The 16861-nt window shown below is 34.1% G+C and overlaps 1 protein-coding gene across 8 annotated transcripts; it reads right to left on the reverse strand.

Annotated features, from left to right (window-relative positions):
* Positions 1–517: 517 nt before the first annotated feature.
* LOC110655329 (uncharacterized) lies at positions 518–16429 on the reverse strand. Of its 8 annotated transcripts, none has more exons than XM_058136034.1 (22): positions 16212–16429; positions 15531–15802; positions 14659–14715; positions 11438–11465; positions 11229–11351; positions 10859–10970; positions 10602–10639; positions 10410–10463; positions 8978–9046; positions 8744–8860; positions 8539–8607; positions 7301–7380; positions 5370–5495; positions 5174–5270; positions 4997–5074; positions 4374–4466; positions 4101–4268; positions 3514–3644; positions 3287–3419; positions 1305–1426; positions 1009–1206; positions 518–830 (listed from the first exon to the last, which is right to left on the reverse strand). In XM_058136034.1, exons 2-22 carry the CDS (start codon positions 15623–15625, stop codon positions 791–793), a joined length of 2028 nt encoding a protein of 675 aa, XP_057992017.1. In that variant the 5' UTR covers positions 15626–15802; positions 16212–16429; the 3' UTR covers positions 518–790. The 8 variants fall into 8 exon arrangements, with proteins under 8 accessions (XP_057992017.1, XP_057992016.1, XP_057992015.1 ...); XM_058136033.1 differs by having other exon boundaries at positions 3287–3422; positions 5174–5267; positions 16212–16428; XM_058136032.1 differs by having other exon boundaries at positions 3287–3422; positions 16212–16428.
* Positions 16430–16861: the final 432 nt, after the last annotated feature.

Below are 16861 nucleotides of genomic sequence, written 5' to 3' on the forward strand. Positions count from 1 at the left end.
GCCTTGAGATCCTCTTCAACTTCTAACAACTGTAACAAATATTTGAGCGTTTCTCACCAATGATAGAATTTGGAGAAGGTTAATGAAGGGAGAAATCGTTAACCATGGCAGGCAGACAGGCTTATCAAATCAGTTTGATCCATTTCATGCGCTTTACGAGTTGCTTTAGAACTTGGAAGAAAATTCTCCTTGCTTTAGAACTTGGAAGAAAATTCTCCAAACGCAGCCTTGAGTAGTTTGCCAAACGTAACGGGAGCTTGCGCAGAGAGGAACAGGAGGAATAATATTGTTTGAACAAATTTATTATTGAAATGGCAAATAAATAGGCTAAAATATTGAAAGCAGCTAGAGATGCATGCAGCCAAGGGAGTGAAAGCATTGATCCTATCACATTCAAATTAGGTGACAGTCACCACAAGCCTTTGCTTCTGAAATTTATTTGGAATATGGATGAGGCACTTAACTTCATGTGGGGCAAACAAGCTAGAAAAGAATTATTAGGTCGTTGAGACAAATATTAAGAACAAAATTTTTTACCAAAATGTATTAATAAATACAATTAATGTTAATGCTAAAATTACACTGTTAATATAACAATAGCAAACCCCTAGTTATACAGCAATTCGCCCCTGCAAATAAAACTATAAAAAGGAAAAAAAATAATCATAATATATAATAGATATTAAATGCACAATTTCTTACAGTGATATGTACATCAAAACTGAAAGAATGCATAATTAAAAGAAACACGCTACAAAACAAAGTTGTAATCCAGCTCCAACCTCTTCTTTTAAGCTGGATTGCTGTCCCGTGAAACCTGGCTTTGCCATCTACAACAGAAAAGCGGCCAATTTACACGTCAATACACTTCAAGTTAAACCTTGTCCGGGAAAGGAGAAGAATTCAGAAATATGCAAAGCTACATAATATAAAACCCTTCACAAGTTAAAAGGCACTTAAACAAACTTTAAAAATATATGAACAGATGAGAATAGTCGCTTAACCAACCTTGAGAGTAGAAACCTCGCAAGTGGGCTTAAATTGGCATTTGAATTGTATTCCTTATTTTGTTGCTTCTTCTTATTGTTTTCAGCTTCTGCATTCGCATTTTGTGTTTCTTCAGGAGCTGCCTTGCCTTTAGAGAACAGTCGAGCTGCTAACTCCTGTAGCTCTTTCATTGAAGATTCTTTTGAACTGCATAAACCACTGCCATTAGCAAATAATTGAAGTAACTGCATGATAAGGGACTCAAGAAAGGCATAAGAGAGAATTTTATATTTTGGGGTCCAAGAGAAACTCCCAACCTTGACAATCGCTGAAGCAAACTTCTAACAAGGAGATCAGCTGATCCAGGCTTTGTTCTCTCCATATTTATTAGTGAATTTATAACAGCACGTACAATTGATCCTTCTGAATCATTGGCAACCTACATTGCAGAGAGAACTATTAGAAGCGATATATATTACCGGATATAAAGAAGACTGTGAAGAAAAGGTGGAATCAACAGTCATAGCAGAGAAGATCAGATGAACAAAGTAACAGAGATCAACAAAGAAAAGAAAAATAACTGTCAAAGAATAGATCTGAGATCTGTGAATAGAGAAGAATCCAGAGAACACAGTTATTTGCTCTGATAACATAACAAGAAATGAAAGCGGATTGGTCAAGTAATCAGGAACTTTATTTTGCATCTACTTGGGTGATTCTTTAATTTCCTGGAAATCAAAGAAGCAAAGCACTGTGTCACAGTCATCTTCTGAAGCTGAGAATCGTGCTCTTGCTTCTGTGACTTATGAGCTTCAATGGTTAACATTTTTACCTGATGATTTTCAAGTTGCTTATAAGAAACCAGCCTTGGTTTATTGTGATAACCAATCTGCCTTACATATAGTTGCCAATCCTACCTTCCATGAGATAACCAAGCACATTGAGCTTGATTGTTACATTTTTAGGGAGAAAAGTCAGCTAGGGATCATCAAGCTCTTACCTGTCTCTTCAGCAGCTCAAATTGCTGATATCTTCACAAAGCCTCTGCCTATTGCCCCATTTCATCATCTTCAATCCAAGCTGGGAATGATAGACATACATTCTCCAGCTTTTGGGGGGGTATTACCGGATATAAAGAAGACAGTGAAGGAGAGCTGAGCTGAGCTGAGTTGACGTGGAGTGAAGGAGTTGAAGTTTAACTTATTCTGTTAATTAGTTTCTCTGTTAATTAGTTTCAGATTCTGTTTGTTAGTTTTCAAGTTGGTTTTGCCCGTGTATTCAAGTAGTTAGTTACTGACTTGTATATAAATAGATGATTGATTAATGAAAGGTCAAGTTTTCAGTTCCACTTTCATTTCTTGTTAATAGATGAAGCTGAGAGCTTTTAAACCTATGGATAACGATGAAGATGAGATGATTGCTTTTTCTTTATTTCTGGATGAGTATAAATCATTATGCTCTCATTAGTTCTGTTGATGTAGGAAGAAGTAAACTTCTAGAGTACTTGAGGCCCGTTTTTTTAAATATAATTATCAATTAACAAGAAGAAAAGAAAAGAGGAAGGGGAGAAGAAGAAGAAGAAGAAAGAGAGGAACTGAGGAAGTGAGATATACAAAGCTTAAGCAAACACTAGAACTTAAAAATGTGAATGTGGACAATCAGGCTTTTGCAACTCACATCATAATCCTAAACATAACAAGTATCAACAGAACCTTTTGATAAGTTACCTCATTACATGAAAATGTGTGGGTAAGAAGACACTTTATAACATTGAATATAAAGAAGAAAAGGAGAAAATTACTGTGACCCCAGTGCAGAAAGAAAAATGGTTCAAATACAGACACACAAGCAAGCACGTGCTCATTGATACAAGACATGCTAGAACTAATCTATCCTTGTGTGCTTGGGTTGAATTAAGGTTTGATAAAATCTGTACAAAAAAAAAAATAGCAGTATTTGATTCTTAATTTTAATAATTCATATTTCTCCCCCAGAATTTCTGTTCAAGAGTGCTATGTGACTTCAAATTTACTAAACAGATGGTTATAAAATGAAAAGATGGTGATATTCACTAGGGAATTTCTTTTCATTCATGAACTTACTTGCACCAAACTTGAATTTTATATCTACAAATGGAAAGGCATAATAAGCATTCTTGAAATGGACCAATGCACTATCTGTCCAAGCAACCTTGTATAGCACTACAAACTAAAATCTAATACATTGGAATGACAGTGGTAGACTATATTTATGCTACCAATTAGCAAAAAGGACAAATGGACAGCATTATCTGGTAGCTCACCTCTTTTAAGGATGGCATAAGTAAAACTGATAAAGGTGCTGATGATGAAGCTATTCTTGCACTTTCTTCATCTTCACTTGCTTGCTGTGACCTTGGAAATACTCTTTGTGCATAGAAGTATTCACGAGAACTTCTAAAGTAGACACATGATCCTTTAGAAACTTTAAGAAACAACATTATGCTTTTTTTAACAGCAGAAAGACCAGGTGCATGTTGAATAATACCTGGACGAGTCAGAGCTGTTAGTCATTTGCTCCCTTCTTCTATTTTCATGCACATCATTGTTGAGCTTGTTTAGAGCAGACCTTTCTCTGGCATTTCCTTTCCGCAATCCTGCTTGAATTGCAGCTTTTGCCTACACAGAAATTGACCAAAGAAGCTTCTCAAGATTATTTTCAAAAAGAAAAAGAAAAAAAAAAGAAAAAAAAAAAGAAGAAGATTCTCAAGAAAAAACATGTTGACAGATCTCAGATCAGAGAGTGACGCCATGATTTCAAATTCCATATGAACAAGAAATATTAAAAAGCTCGAAACTAAGTAAATCAATAATAAGGCATGAATTAACAAAATTTTAAGGAAATTCCAGTGATAGACTCCTTAAAAATAAAGTATGGGGCAGCAAATGAATTTCACATAAATGAATCCCAAAGAAAATCAAAGATACACAGCAACTTCTAAGATTAATTCAGGAATACAAGTGTCTTTAATTAAAAAACATTGAACAACAAATCAAAATGATTCACAGGTTCAGACAATTAAGGAACAATATTTGCCAACCACCTAACAAAAATTAGCAAGTAACAGAAATAACCTCAGCAAGATTTACTGCACTGTCTTCCAGTGAGGCACTTGAAGTTCTCTCCCGTATTCCCAATCTCGATTTTGGAGTCCAAGGAGAATCAGAATCATCAGGTTGGCCACGGAAGACAACAGTTCCACTAGTACAAGCATCTTCAAAAGAACCAACTGTGCTACTAGACTACAAAGCAGATTATAATCTGATCAAACAAAAAAGAGTAGAAAAGGGAAAGGAAATAGCTATATCCTCAATATCCTTTTCATAACAACTGGAGAGGAGTCATACCAGACTGCTTTGATCTCGAAACATGGTAGATGACTGAGATCCTCTGGGAGTCCGTATAACAACAGTTCCTGACCCACTTACAGATAATTCCTCCTGGAATAGAGCACACAAAGGACTTGAGAATAGATGACCCAGATATGAAGTTTCATCTAAACATTCCAGTTAGTTGAGTTGTTTATGAGTAGATATGGCCCAGAAAACTAAACACTTGATCAAAATTTCTGTTGAGTTAGCAGCGGACAAACAAATACTGGAGAAAGTATATGCTAGTACTACTATGAGTTTATCACAGTATATGCTAGTATTACCATGAGTTTATCACAATAAAATAGTCAAACTGTGATGGTGTGAAGATATTACGAAAGAACGCCTTGGCTTGTGCTTTAAGCATGTCACTTTTCTAATCACTAATAGAGCAGCCGAAATCTCAAATATTAAGGAAATGTTTGCTCCTGCTTTCTTTTTTCTAACTCATATTCCCAAAAAGAAAAAAATACAGGAAAACATTGCATTTATGATGCAATTCATAACAGATGAATGAATGTGTGCGTGCATGTGTGTGTGTGTGTGTGTGTGAGAGAGAGAGAGAGAGAGAGAGAGAGAAAGAAGCTGGTTAGGCTTACATAATCATGAGAATTATCCTGGTGTTCATCATAATTTTGATCCCTAGCATCTTTACCAAATGATATTTCTGGTGATTCCTGGGGGACATTTCCAGATGCAGACAACAAATAGTTACCACTCTCTGAAGTTCTTTGGGTAACCTTATTGTATGAAATTTCTGTTTTCTTTTCTCTAACCTGAGGAGGTCGTACAGCACTTCTTATGGTTCCAGTACTCTGTGATCCACCAATACTGAAGTCCCACCCAGCATTTTTTAAGGGCTTTCCTTGACCGCTGCATATGAAATCAGTGATTCAAAATAACACATCTCCTCCTTGGATCAGAATAAAATAAGATAATACATGAGCAATGGTAATAAAAAATTCAATCCACCTGGCTCGAACAGTTCCCTCCGCTCCTACATCTCTAGTCACCTTCACAGTATCGGATGCCTCTCCTAATGTTCTTGGACCATTCCTAGGAGTTTCTGCATCCTTTATTTGGTACTTTGGACGCTCTCTATCAAGATAAAAGGACTGTGAATACTAAGCTTGCCCCTTACAAAAATGCCTCCCATAAAACCTCAGTCATGGAAAACAGAGATCTGGAAATTTTCCAAGAAATAATGCCCAAGATAAAATCCATCATATTTTAAGTTTTCTTACAGCACCTCATATGCATGGCAAGGCTTTTTGTCACTGATTGGAGTCAACTCCAATCAGTTTTAGGGAAACATGAAACATACAGGTACTACATAAAACTTTTGTTGAGTCTTTCACTCAATTGACCCAGTGAAATTATTCAAAAAATAATGAAAAAGTTCATATCAATTTAATATTTTGATTTAACTACGCAAAAGGACTCAAATTTGGACACTTTGCAACCTCATATGGTGCATATATATCTTCATATCTATGATATTGTTTGTTTTTGTACTTGTAGTTTATTTTATTTGTCATAAATTTTTTTCAATATTTGAAATATCAGTGAGATTAGGAATCAAATTTAAGACTTCTAATTCAGCTTCAGGAATTCATCTTGAATCTTATTCCATTATATGCTTGGACCCAATGATAAATTGCTAGTTATCTAATGATCATGAATCGACTTATTGAATGGCCCCAATGAAAAAATATTATGGCTCCACCCCTGCTTGTATGCAATGCATAGTTGTCAAAGGTATGCTCGAACAAGGGTGCACAAAGTCCCTAGGTCTTGTACTCTGAATTGCCTTAGGTGAGGCAATATGCCAAGGACTCAAGAAATGTTTAGTGATATTGGATGTTTTAACCATATAAAACTGTGGAGCATGGATATAGCTTTAAATAATGGATGATACTATGAATGACAACAAAATAAGAAAAATTACATGGAATCAACTCACAGAAGGTGAATATCACAATATGAGTTGGAACTTTAATCCCAAATTTAGAGCTGCCCCTCTCCCTTCTATTTTTTTTGTTTTTTTGGCTGAACCTCTCCCTTCTAATCAGCCTGACTTTTTGGGGCAACACCGAACATAAGTGTTCTAGGCATAGGGCATTGGATTGGAATTTATTGATGGAGGGACAAATTTAAAGAAGAAAAATGAAAAGGAACAAGACATTGAGGTCCCTAACCCCAACGAAGAAGAAGCAGATGCTCATAATATTATAACTAGTTTTCCTAGTAGCATCTAGGACAGTAGAATTTGGGATATGTTACTGTGGAGATTTGTTTGATGATAGTGAAGATTATTATTAGTTTTTCTAGAAGTAGCTTGGAAGGTAGAATTTGGGATCTACCATTGTGATTGTAGTGTTTGTGTTGAACTATGCTTAGTTTGGCGTATGATTTTTCCTTTTACAGGGCTCTTGTTGAACTAATCTGACATATGGTTTTTTTTCACATGATTTTTGTTGAACTAATCCTAGTAGTCATCTTGTTTACAGTACCAACATAGCTTGAGCATATAATTTGAAGTTTGCAATTGTGATCTTGTGCTAATGTGTATTGTAATTTTCACAAATTAATTTGCGCTCCACTTAAGCTGAACTGCTTTTAGTAGTTCATGCTGTCTCATTCTAGATTTCAGGATGTTCTTAAAATTCAGTCATTTCAACTTACTTATACAGCATTTTTTTTAACACATTTAATAACTGTGCACTTCACATCCTTAAGACAGGCACCTGCACTGTGCACAGACTTCATGCCTTTGACAACTATGCTCAAATTTTAGACTGGTGGTGCAGTATCCCAAATCCAAAGGCTCAGTAGAAAAAGGAAAAATTGAAATCATCTTTCCAGATAGGGAATATGTAAGTGGCTATAGCAATGTACTGCACCTTATTCTCTCCAGAAGCCTCAGGCTCTTCCTAGCATTTCTAATAAACCGGTGCTTCAAAAGCTCCCTAGCACTTGGCCTCTGAAATTAAATTGATAAAACTACATTACAGAAAATTTTAAGTATTCAATAATGTTTAAGTTAATAATAAAATATTCACACAACCTTCTAAGTAAATACGCATAAGATAATCAAGAATTAAGGATAAATATTTCAAAAACTAAAGAAAAAAGGAGGTAAGAAGCAATAAGTGTCATATTCTTTCCAACAGTATGGGCTATTTAACATGACTACTAATCACATAAAAGTCGAGGAAAACAATTTATCACCTTCAAATCTCATTAAATGATATTATTTTCAACCCTAAGACCTCAGTAGAGGGGTTTTCATCAGTGTGCAGATCCCCAGAGCCACATGCAATTATTTAATCAAACATATCATGAAAGCACTTCACTCACTTCAGCCTAATGTGTTCAAATTCCTGTTACATATGTATTGTCTAGGAACTCCAATTGTCCTCAAAATTTTGTGATATAACGTAGTTTGAATGCAAAAGATTGGACATAGCTGTAAAGTTTAACATTTTCTTTGAAGATAACACCACTTTGGAATTTAGGATTGCACAGCACACTTTTGGATTAATCATTTGTATAGCCTTCAGTAATTAATCCTATTTGACATATGATTCAACAATCTGATTAATGAATGAAATTCTATCTCTATAAGGATTTGATTGCACAGGAAAAATGTTAAACAGCTAAGATTGGGTTCCTCCTCTCAGCTAACAGCCCAACAATTTGCGCTTCTTATTAGGTTTGTTTATAACACTAGTCTGCAACTGTCAACCAACATGTACGGTCAACAATTCAAAGGTGTTCTTCTAATTCATTATTCCTCAATGACAACAATCTTCAAAAGGAAAATCAATCTCAATCTCAAATCTGTCTAAGCCAATGAATGTGTGTCCTGAATCAGGATGGGAACAAAAACCAAGGCTGTTTGAGCAAATCTATGTCATGAAATTCCAGCGATGTGTAGGACTAATGCATACGATATGTGTCTTGTCATGTCACTTATGAACATGTGTATCCTGGGCTAAAATGCCAAGTCTACATAATATAGCTCAAAAATATGCAATTCCAAATGTAAACCATCTCATCTCTCCACTATCCACACAGTCATGAGTCAACAATATTCTAAAGAAACTAAAACACTTATATAGAGGGAATAAGTACTTGCCTCAGCAGGAACTTTCTTCAAACACAATGAAACAAATTCTTTCATATGACGAGAAAAATGTTCATCGAGCTGTAAAAGAAACACAGAATGTTGATTCTCTTAAAACTGTGAAGAATGATACTTCCATCTGGCAAAAGATTGCAACATTCTAAATCAACTAAACTAAGTAAAAAACCAGTTTGATATCAAAGAATACTTAAAAAACCTGGGGGGGATTTTCTCGAGGTATGATAAAAAGAACCCTCATAGGGTGAAGATCTGCAAGTGGGGGTTCCCCCTTTGCCATCTCAATTGCAGTTATACCCAGAGACCATATATCTGCCTGCATGATGCAAATGGTTGGCATGCAATGTTCACGATCAACAAAGATGAGAAGACATTTGATTGGGCTAGACAGCTTTCTAAAAAGAAAGGGTCAATAATCCTTTAAAAGAAATACCTTCTCATTGTATCCCTCTGAATTTTGAATTACCTCTGGCGCCATCCAGAATGGAGTTCCGACAAAAGTCTGTAATTATACACCAAATTAGAACAGTGCTGAAAAAGTTTTTGACTTATGTTCTTCAATGCCATTATAAAGTTATAAATGTTAAAAGATTAAGAATTCCAAACATCAAGTATTATCAACTTCAATTATAAATTTCAAAAAAAAAACTGGCAAAATGGTCATATCATACTAGGAATACACATGTGGGACAACAAAAGGAGGCACATGCCCTCCTTTGAGATGTTAATCAAAATGGGACAAATTGTCTGGCAATAAAAACATGTGAGTAAGCAGGGCTTCCTCTTCCTACAAATGGATATGCCCCCATCTCCCTTCATCCATCTACACAAGCCTTGGTTCAAAAGCTTGTGGCCATAGTTGTCAAATCAAGATTCGAATCGAGAATTGAAATCCTTATTTTGATAATCAAGAATCAAATCGAATCGTAAGATTCAATAAAAATTCACAAATTAATTAAAAATTATACATGTTCTAAAGAATAAGTAACAATGACATATTTTGATAAATATAGAATTATCATTTAGTCAATTAGAAGCTTTATAATAGAACAATTTATTCTTATTATGTTATATAGTTTTATATTATAATAAATTCTTGAATTATAGACAATGATTATCATTGTGCATGTTTTAAAACATGATAGCCGGTTAAATTAAAAGTTAGAATATATTAATACAAAATGTCATAATTTGACAACTATAATTAGAAGAGTAAATTGACAAATAAAAGGGAGAGAGAAAAGAATTGCTAGTGGAAGAAAAATTAGAGGAAGGTTTTATGAGCACTTTTCGTTGTAAAAATGAAGTGAAACCTTAAATTTTGAAGCTTTAGGGTCTAACAATCCTTTAGAAAAGAATCAACCAACTCAGGTTCGGTCACGATCCAGGTATATTTGTGATTCACTCCATAGATTCGAATGATGGAAAATTGAATCGAATCGTATGAATTGGATCGATAATCATAAGATTCTAACAACAGTGCTTGTGGCTAATTTCCTTAGGAGAAGCCTCAATGAAGTGGCTCTATCATTTACTCGGTTTAAATTTTTCAAGGAGTTAATGAAACAACCTATTTAAATTTACAGCTAATCAAAGTTTCAGATAAACATGATCTATTGTTTGGTTTTGATAAAAGTGTGAACCAAGGTTTTTGTTCTGGTTTGCAAAAGAGGCATACAATGCAATTAATTAAACAGTGAACTCACCTAATCCTAATTAAAGGCTACCAGAGACAATGACAAACAGGAATGAGAGGCTTAACCATAATGCTATAAAATAAACAGAAAATTCATACATAATATCACATTAAGCTGTCCACTTTTTACCAGATCAAGAATGAAACTTAGCTGAAAAATATGTAGTACCTTTCTCCTAGATATTGTCCTTGTTAATTGTGCAGAAACACCAAAATCTGCAACCTGTCACAAGGTCAAAAAAAAAAACTTGGAATATTAAAGGTGCAAGCACATAACTCCTATTGATTACTGCATATCCTTCTTCATTGCTCTTACAAATAAGTCAGGAGAATTTTATAAGCCATTGAGAAAAGGACATGCCTTAACATCACCATTTTCGCTCAACAAAATGTTTGCCGCTGCGAAAATTGTAAAGGTTACTATTAGAACAATAAATTAAGAGCAATACAGGGAAACTGTAAGGAAATAACATAAAGATCAAACCTAAAATCAAAACAAATAAAATAACTCTCTAGCAAACATATAAAATACACAAGTCCAATTCAACAAATTGTTCAAAGTATTTTCTAAATATCTACATGATAACGAGATTCAAGCACGATGGGAGGGGGAAAAACCTTTAATATCTCTGTGGATTTTTCCTTCATTGTGCAAATATTCAACTGCATGCAACAAGTCACGTAAAATACAAGCAATTGACAGTTCATCCAGTGGAGGACCTGATTGGAGCTGCAAAAACAAAATCTGCATAAGCTTTTGTAAAAATAATTGTTATTTAGAAAATTATTTAGCATTCACTTGTAAATCTATAGTTGAAGAGTAGAACGCAACTCTGCATTAGCCATAAGTTGATGCCTATTTACAAACACTAACATACAACTTTAACACAGTAAAGGGAAAATAAATGCAACTCAAATTGTTAAGAATATTTTAAGACAGAGTGAAAATTTCATGGGGCACACAAAACAAGTCAATGAAGTAACCTACTAGGTCAGCAACTGAGCCACCAGCCATGTATTCCATTATTATCCATAGTTTAGTCTGGTTAAGATATGAACCGTAATACTCTGTAATATATGGACAACGGCATTGTGACAAAACTGAAATTTCCTGACATAAAAATTAGATACATCAGCGACATAATCATTTAGCAATTTCACAAATTACATTAGACAGGCAAGAATAGGAGGTAATACCTTCTGAATGTCCTCAATTTCATCCTCACTACAGAAGACAAAATGAAAAGCCTTTTAGAAATATTGAATGCCGAGATCCAAAAAATAAACTAAGAAGAAGTGAGAAGTGTGTGTAATGAATACTAGTAAGGAGAATAAGGTTTGTAATTGTATGTGAAAGGAGTAAAATAGTGAGGGTGGTGTGTGGTAGTTGAGTAGTTGTAAAGATGTTACAGCTTTTTAGGAGAAAGTCAATACAGTTACAATAGTTAGAAGTGTTTAAATAGAGTATATCTATATTAGAATAGGCTATTCCAAGAATCAATAAACAAGAATACTTTTCTCTCATCTTTGAATATTCTCTTCTTTTCTCTTCTCATCAAATCTATTTCTTTTCTCATCCAATCTATCTGTTTTCTCACCTATTTCTCTCTCTCTCTCCCTATTCCTCTATTTCACTGAGTGTGCAGGCTGTTATGTAACAATTTGGTATCAGAGCCTTGATCTAAGTTGGTTTGTTTCCAATATTTTCTGTTAGAGTCACAACTCTGGGCAGATTCATGAGAGTGTTGCAAACTTCCAGAATTCCAGGTTTTTCTCTGCTCCTCTTCTCTCTTCTTTCCCTCTATTCCTTCGTTTCTTCTTCCTCTCTCCCTAAAATTTCTTCCCTTTCTCACCTCAATTCCTTCTTCTTTTTTTCTTTCTTTCTTGAAATTCTTGAATCAAATTCTTTCTTCTTCTGTCACTTTCTAATTCTTTCTTTTATTCCCTTCTTTAATTTCTTATTTCCAGCATTTCAAGAAACCTGTTTCTTGAAATGCTTGAAAATTTTTTTCCTCTCCCTTGTTCTTCTCTCTTACGAGCTGCCTTATTCTCTTTTCCCATCTATCAAATTCTTCTCAATTTCCCTATTTTCAATTTCTTCCTTGTTAGGGTTTCAAAATCAAGACCTGTTTTGTCAAATTCAAGAAACATCTGAAATTTAAAAAAAAAAAATCTTTCTTTTCTCTCCATCTTTCTTCCTTCTCTACAAAATATTTTCTTTCTATTTCTGTAATTTCTTCTCTATTCTTCTTTTCACAATTTTTCTTCTTCCTTTCTCTGTGATTTTCTTCCAATTCCAGTATCGATTCCTTATCCCTGCTCAGATCTAATTTCTTTTACTATTTTCCTCAAATTTTCTTTCTCAAATTTTCTTGGAAGTAAAAATACAATCAGAGCATCACACCATGGGAGTACAATCTTGGGAACAAAAGGATCTTAAGAGAATGCTAGAAATTTTTGAAAGAAGAGTAACAAAACGATTAGAGGAGTTGTTGTATCAAAAATGGAAAAAATTAGATAAGTTGTTAGAAGAGCAAATAGAAAGAAGAGAAAGAAGGGAAAAATTATTTCAAGAGGCACAATGCAAAAGTTAATTTCAAGATTTGGAGCTAAGATCCCAAATTCCAGGGGGTTTTACGGAAAATGAAAAGAAAACAGAAAATGTTGCAGCCTTTACTAATGAAGATGCATTGGAATTGTGTCTTGCACAAGGAGGGGAACATTACAACATCTAGAGCAGGATTTTCTTCCGCATATGTCTAGTATAAATGAGGTTTTGGGGGAGAAGAATGATGAAGATATAGAAGACAACAATCATGGAACTGAAGTTTATTGGGGTGATGACAAGGAATTGGGAAAGACCAAGGAGAGTGCTGCTAAGAAGGAAATTGTCCTTCTTGATGATAAGATTCATGGGGATGGAGATGTGAAGAAGTCAATTCAAAAGGACGAGCAAAAATTTCAAATTCTTGAAGATTCCATTCAGCAGAGTTTTGAGAATGATATTAATGGTGCAAATGATGAGAATACTCAGGGTTTTGAGAATGATAACATTACTGAAGCCTCCAGTAAAGTGCATATGAGGCAACTAGACTATTCAATGGGGAGAATAAGAGCTGAATATGAAGTGGAATTCCTTTGCTCAATAAAACAAAGGATGATTTTGCCTCAGTTAGGAATGAAAGAAGTGTTGGAAGCTACACAATCTAGAGTCCAAAAACCTGAAATTTCTGGGAGCACTGGGAATGGATGGAGTTTACTAATTCAAGAGAACCACGATTGTGAGTTTTACTATTGTGAGTTCTTAATGTCCATAGAGGATAAATGGAAGATATCAAGAAGGCTGAAGAAGAAGAAATTAATTTTGAAGAACATTGCATCTGTAATTCTTAAACAAGATGTATTTGAAAGAAGGAGAAGACAAAGAAAGAAAAATTACTATGACGAAGGAAACGGATTGACATTTTGGTGCTGGTTTATTGCGCACAATCAATAATTTTAGTGTTGCACCCCCCCGTATTCATTCTTGAGGACAAGAATGATTTCAAGGAGTAGGGAATGTAATGAATACTAGTAAGGAGAATAAGGTTTGTAACTGTATGTGGAAGGAGTAAAATAGTGAGGGTGGTGTGCGGTAGTTGAGTAGTTGTAAAGATATTACAGCTTTTTAGGAGAAGTGAAAACAGTTAAGGTAGTTAGGAGTGTAGAAATAGAGTATATCTGTATTAGAATAGACTATTCCAAAAATCAATAAACAAGAATACTTTTCTCTCATCTTTGAATATTCTCTTCTCTTCTCTTCTCATCCGATCTATTTCTTTTCTCATCCAATCTATCTGTTTTCTCACTTATTTCTCTCTCTTTCTCTCTCTATTCCTCTGTTTCACTAAGTGTGCAGGCTGTTATGTAACAGTGTGCCATACATTGAAAATATTGCAAGCTAAGAAGCAACAACAAACACTAGGAACAACACTATACTTTGAAAAAGTTGCCAATGGTTAACGCCAACTATCTAAATTTCCACTAAGAGATCTATATCATGAACTCAATCATATCAGCGTGCAACTAAGTGCTGCTTCATTGACATTATATCACCAATATTTACATTTGCAGCAACTAGCAAATAAAACCCTTAGTCATTGGCATTTTAAAAGTTTTTTTAACTGCCTAAAGACATAAAACTAACTCTAAAGTCCACTTGTGAACATAACTTAGAAAACTGCAGAAAGTTTTTTGATGTAAGACTGATTGAGAAAACTGTATATAGTAGGTAATTCAGTTTCTTTAAGCCCACATAATTATCAAATGCAGAGATAGAGAGAGGATGAAGATTTAGATCATGCAATAGTAATCAGTAAATATTGAATAAAAGAGTGTAAAATACAAACATCCAAAAATAATCAAGGCTATATTCTTACGATTCTTCCAAATCAATGACTTTGATAGCAACTTCTTTGTTAAGCTCCTTATCAAACCTGTATATCAGAGAATGAATCAAGAAACATTAGCTTAGAAGGAAAACAATCTTCAGATTGTCATGACAACACTGCATTTTGGGAGTAAGGGCCACTTGAAGAGATGGACAGCTATAAATCATGACTCATACAGCCCTGTAATATCCGACATAATTACAGGTGTATAGCATCACAGCATTATGTTTTAGTTTTTGATACAAATGTCAATCTTATGAGTTCTGAAAAATCTTCAAGATTTAACTTATTCATCTTAAACAAACATATAAAATGATAATAATCACATTGCCAATTCAGAAAATGAATATAGTATTAATATACATTTACTGGAAAATTATTATAGAAAATTATGCAAATGTTCACTATAAAAACAAAATTAAACTTCTTCAATACCTCTGGAACTTTTTTCACATTGATTCCTCAAGAACCAGGTAGTTTCCTAGAACTGAGTGGCACCCTATTCCAAAGTTTTGATTTTGTTTAAATTTGGAATAAAGATGTGTTATTTTCTCTCAATGGGGAAACAATTCTTGAAATAAAACATTCTTTTCGTATGACCTGAACAATTTTTCTTCTTTTACAGGTAATATTATCATTGCTGCCTTTTTAGCATATAAGTGACTATTGCATGTCAACTTGACAGAGCAACTGCACTAAACAATTAAAGGATACAGGAATACTCCTTTAGAAATTTAGAGTATTCTAGCAAATGATTACTAGCAAGAGAATGTAAAATGCAATGCAAAATGCAAAACAAAGATGGGCAACATTATAAAGGATATAATCAAAATAAATGGCAATAATCAAGGTAGACTTACGCTTTGTAGACATCACCAAATGACCCTCTCCCAATCAACTCCAAGGAACTAAATCTAGTCCCAGCTGCCTCCGTTAACCCAGCTGCATCAGCCATTTCTACACCAAACAAAAGAAAATACTTTCCTCTAAACCCACTTTGCACACCAATTCAACCCAAATTATCTCCACATTACCCACATTCTCCAAAAACGCACTTCCAATTTGCCACACCAAATCCACATAACCCAATAATGGTCCCTACAAATCCATGTATTGTCCTCAAAAACCAACTCTGCAACATGATTTGCGACAACCCATCAAGAAAATCACAACATAAACTCAAATAAACCGCAATTGAGATCTAAAAAATGGGGAAAAAAAAATACATATGTACAGATGTGTTTCAGCAATGCAACAGAGATATTTTATACTCAAAGCAAAAGCAAAAGGAAGATGTTGATAAAGAAATTTCCAAGTTGTGAATGATTAGGCTCTGTTAGGTGAAGGAGAGTGAGATATGCTAAAGTGACAGACCAACAGAATTCCAATGCATCAAAAGAATTCCAGCAATGACAGCGAAACAACAACACACACGTCGCTTCAAATTTGGATTTTATTTTAGAGCTTTGCTTCTGTTCGATAGATAGATAGATAGATAGAGATTGAGAGAGAGAGATTGAGAGATATGGGAATCTATTTACCTGTTAATATCGATGAGAGAGGGCTACAGAGACCTTCATAGATCTTTCACTTTGGAATTTCTCTCTCCAAAAGAAGAAGAGAGTGAGTTTTCTCTCTCTATCTTTGTCTTTATGTCCCTCTCAGGGCCTCGTTCCAGAGAGGCTGTGAAAGCTACAAGGGATCGAGAGAGAGATTATTTTCTGCGTTTGTTCAATGGAAGTTTTAATTGGCTGTTTATTTTCTGATTAACTCCTAATTCTTTTTAATTACTTTTTAGAACCATCGTTCATTTTCGGGTCCGGGTTTTAAACCGGATCCCCTGCTATTCGAACGCACCGTTTTTAATTTTTCCATTGAATTTTATGCTTTTATTGTCTTTGGTTCTTTATAGTAATACTATAATTATTTTCAGCATTTATATTATAATAAATACTTTATATTTAAATTAAACATTAAAAAAAATCAACACGAAGTGACCATCCATCACGGGAAAGTACTTTTAAAAATGCATTTTCAACACTTTAAATATTAATTTATATATTATTTAATTTAAATTTTTAATTAATTTTATAATCAATAATTTTTTATAATGAAAGGTAGTGCAATGTTTTAATTTTTTTTTTATAAATCATCTTTTGACGAATAATTTATTTTTTATTGTATTATTTTA

Source organism: Hevea brasiliensis, chromosome 15 (assembly GCF_030052815.1).
Source record: "Hevea brasiliensis isolate MT/VB/25A 57/8 chromosome 15, ASM3005281v1, whole genome shotgun sequence".
In the NCBI taxonomy this organism is placed as follows: Eukaryota; Viridiplantae; Streptophyta; class Magnoliopsida; order Malpighiales; family Euphorbiaceae; genus Hevea; species Hevea brasiliensis.

What these genes read in the sequence shown, in the direction of transcription:
- LOC110655329 (XM_021811596.2), bottom strand. Translation starts at nt 15,625, where the DNA reads ATGGCTGATGCAGCTGGGTTAACGGAGGCAGCTGGGACTAGATTTAGT. An exon ending in GTGCAGTAAATCTTGCTGAG is followed by an intron (nt 3,645 to 4,100) that starts GTTATTTCTGTT and finishes ATTTCTGTGTAG; the next exon opens with GCAAAAGCTGCAATTCAAGC. An exon ending in GCGAGGTTTCTACTCTCAAG is followed by an intron (nt 831 to 1,008) that starts GTTGGTTAAGCG and finishes TTTCTGTTGTAG; the next exon opens with ATGGCAAAGCCAGGTTTCAC.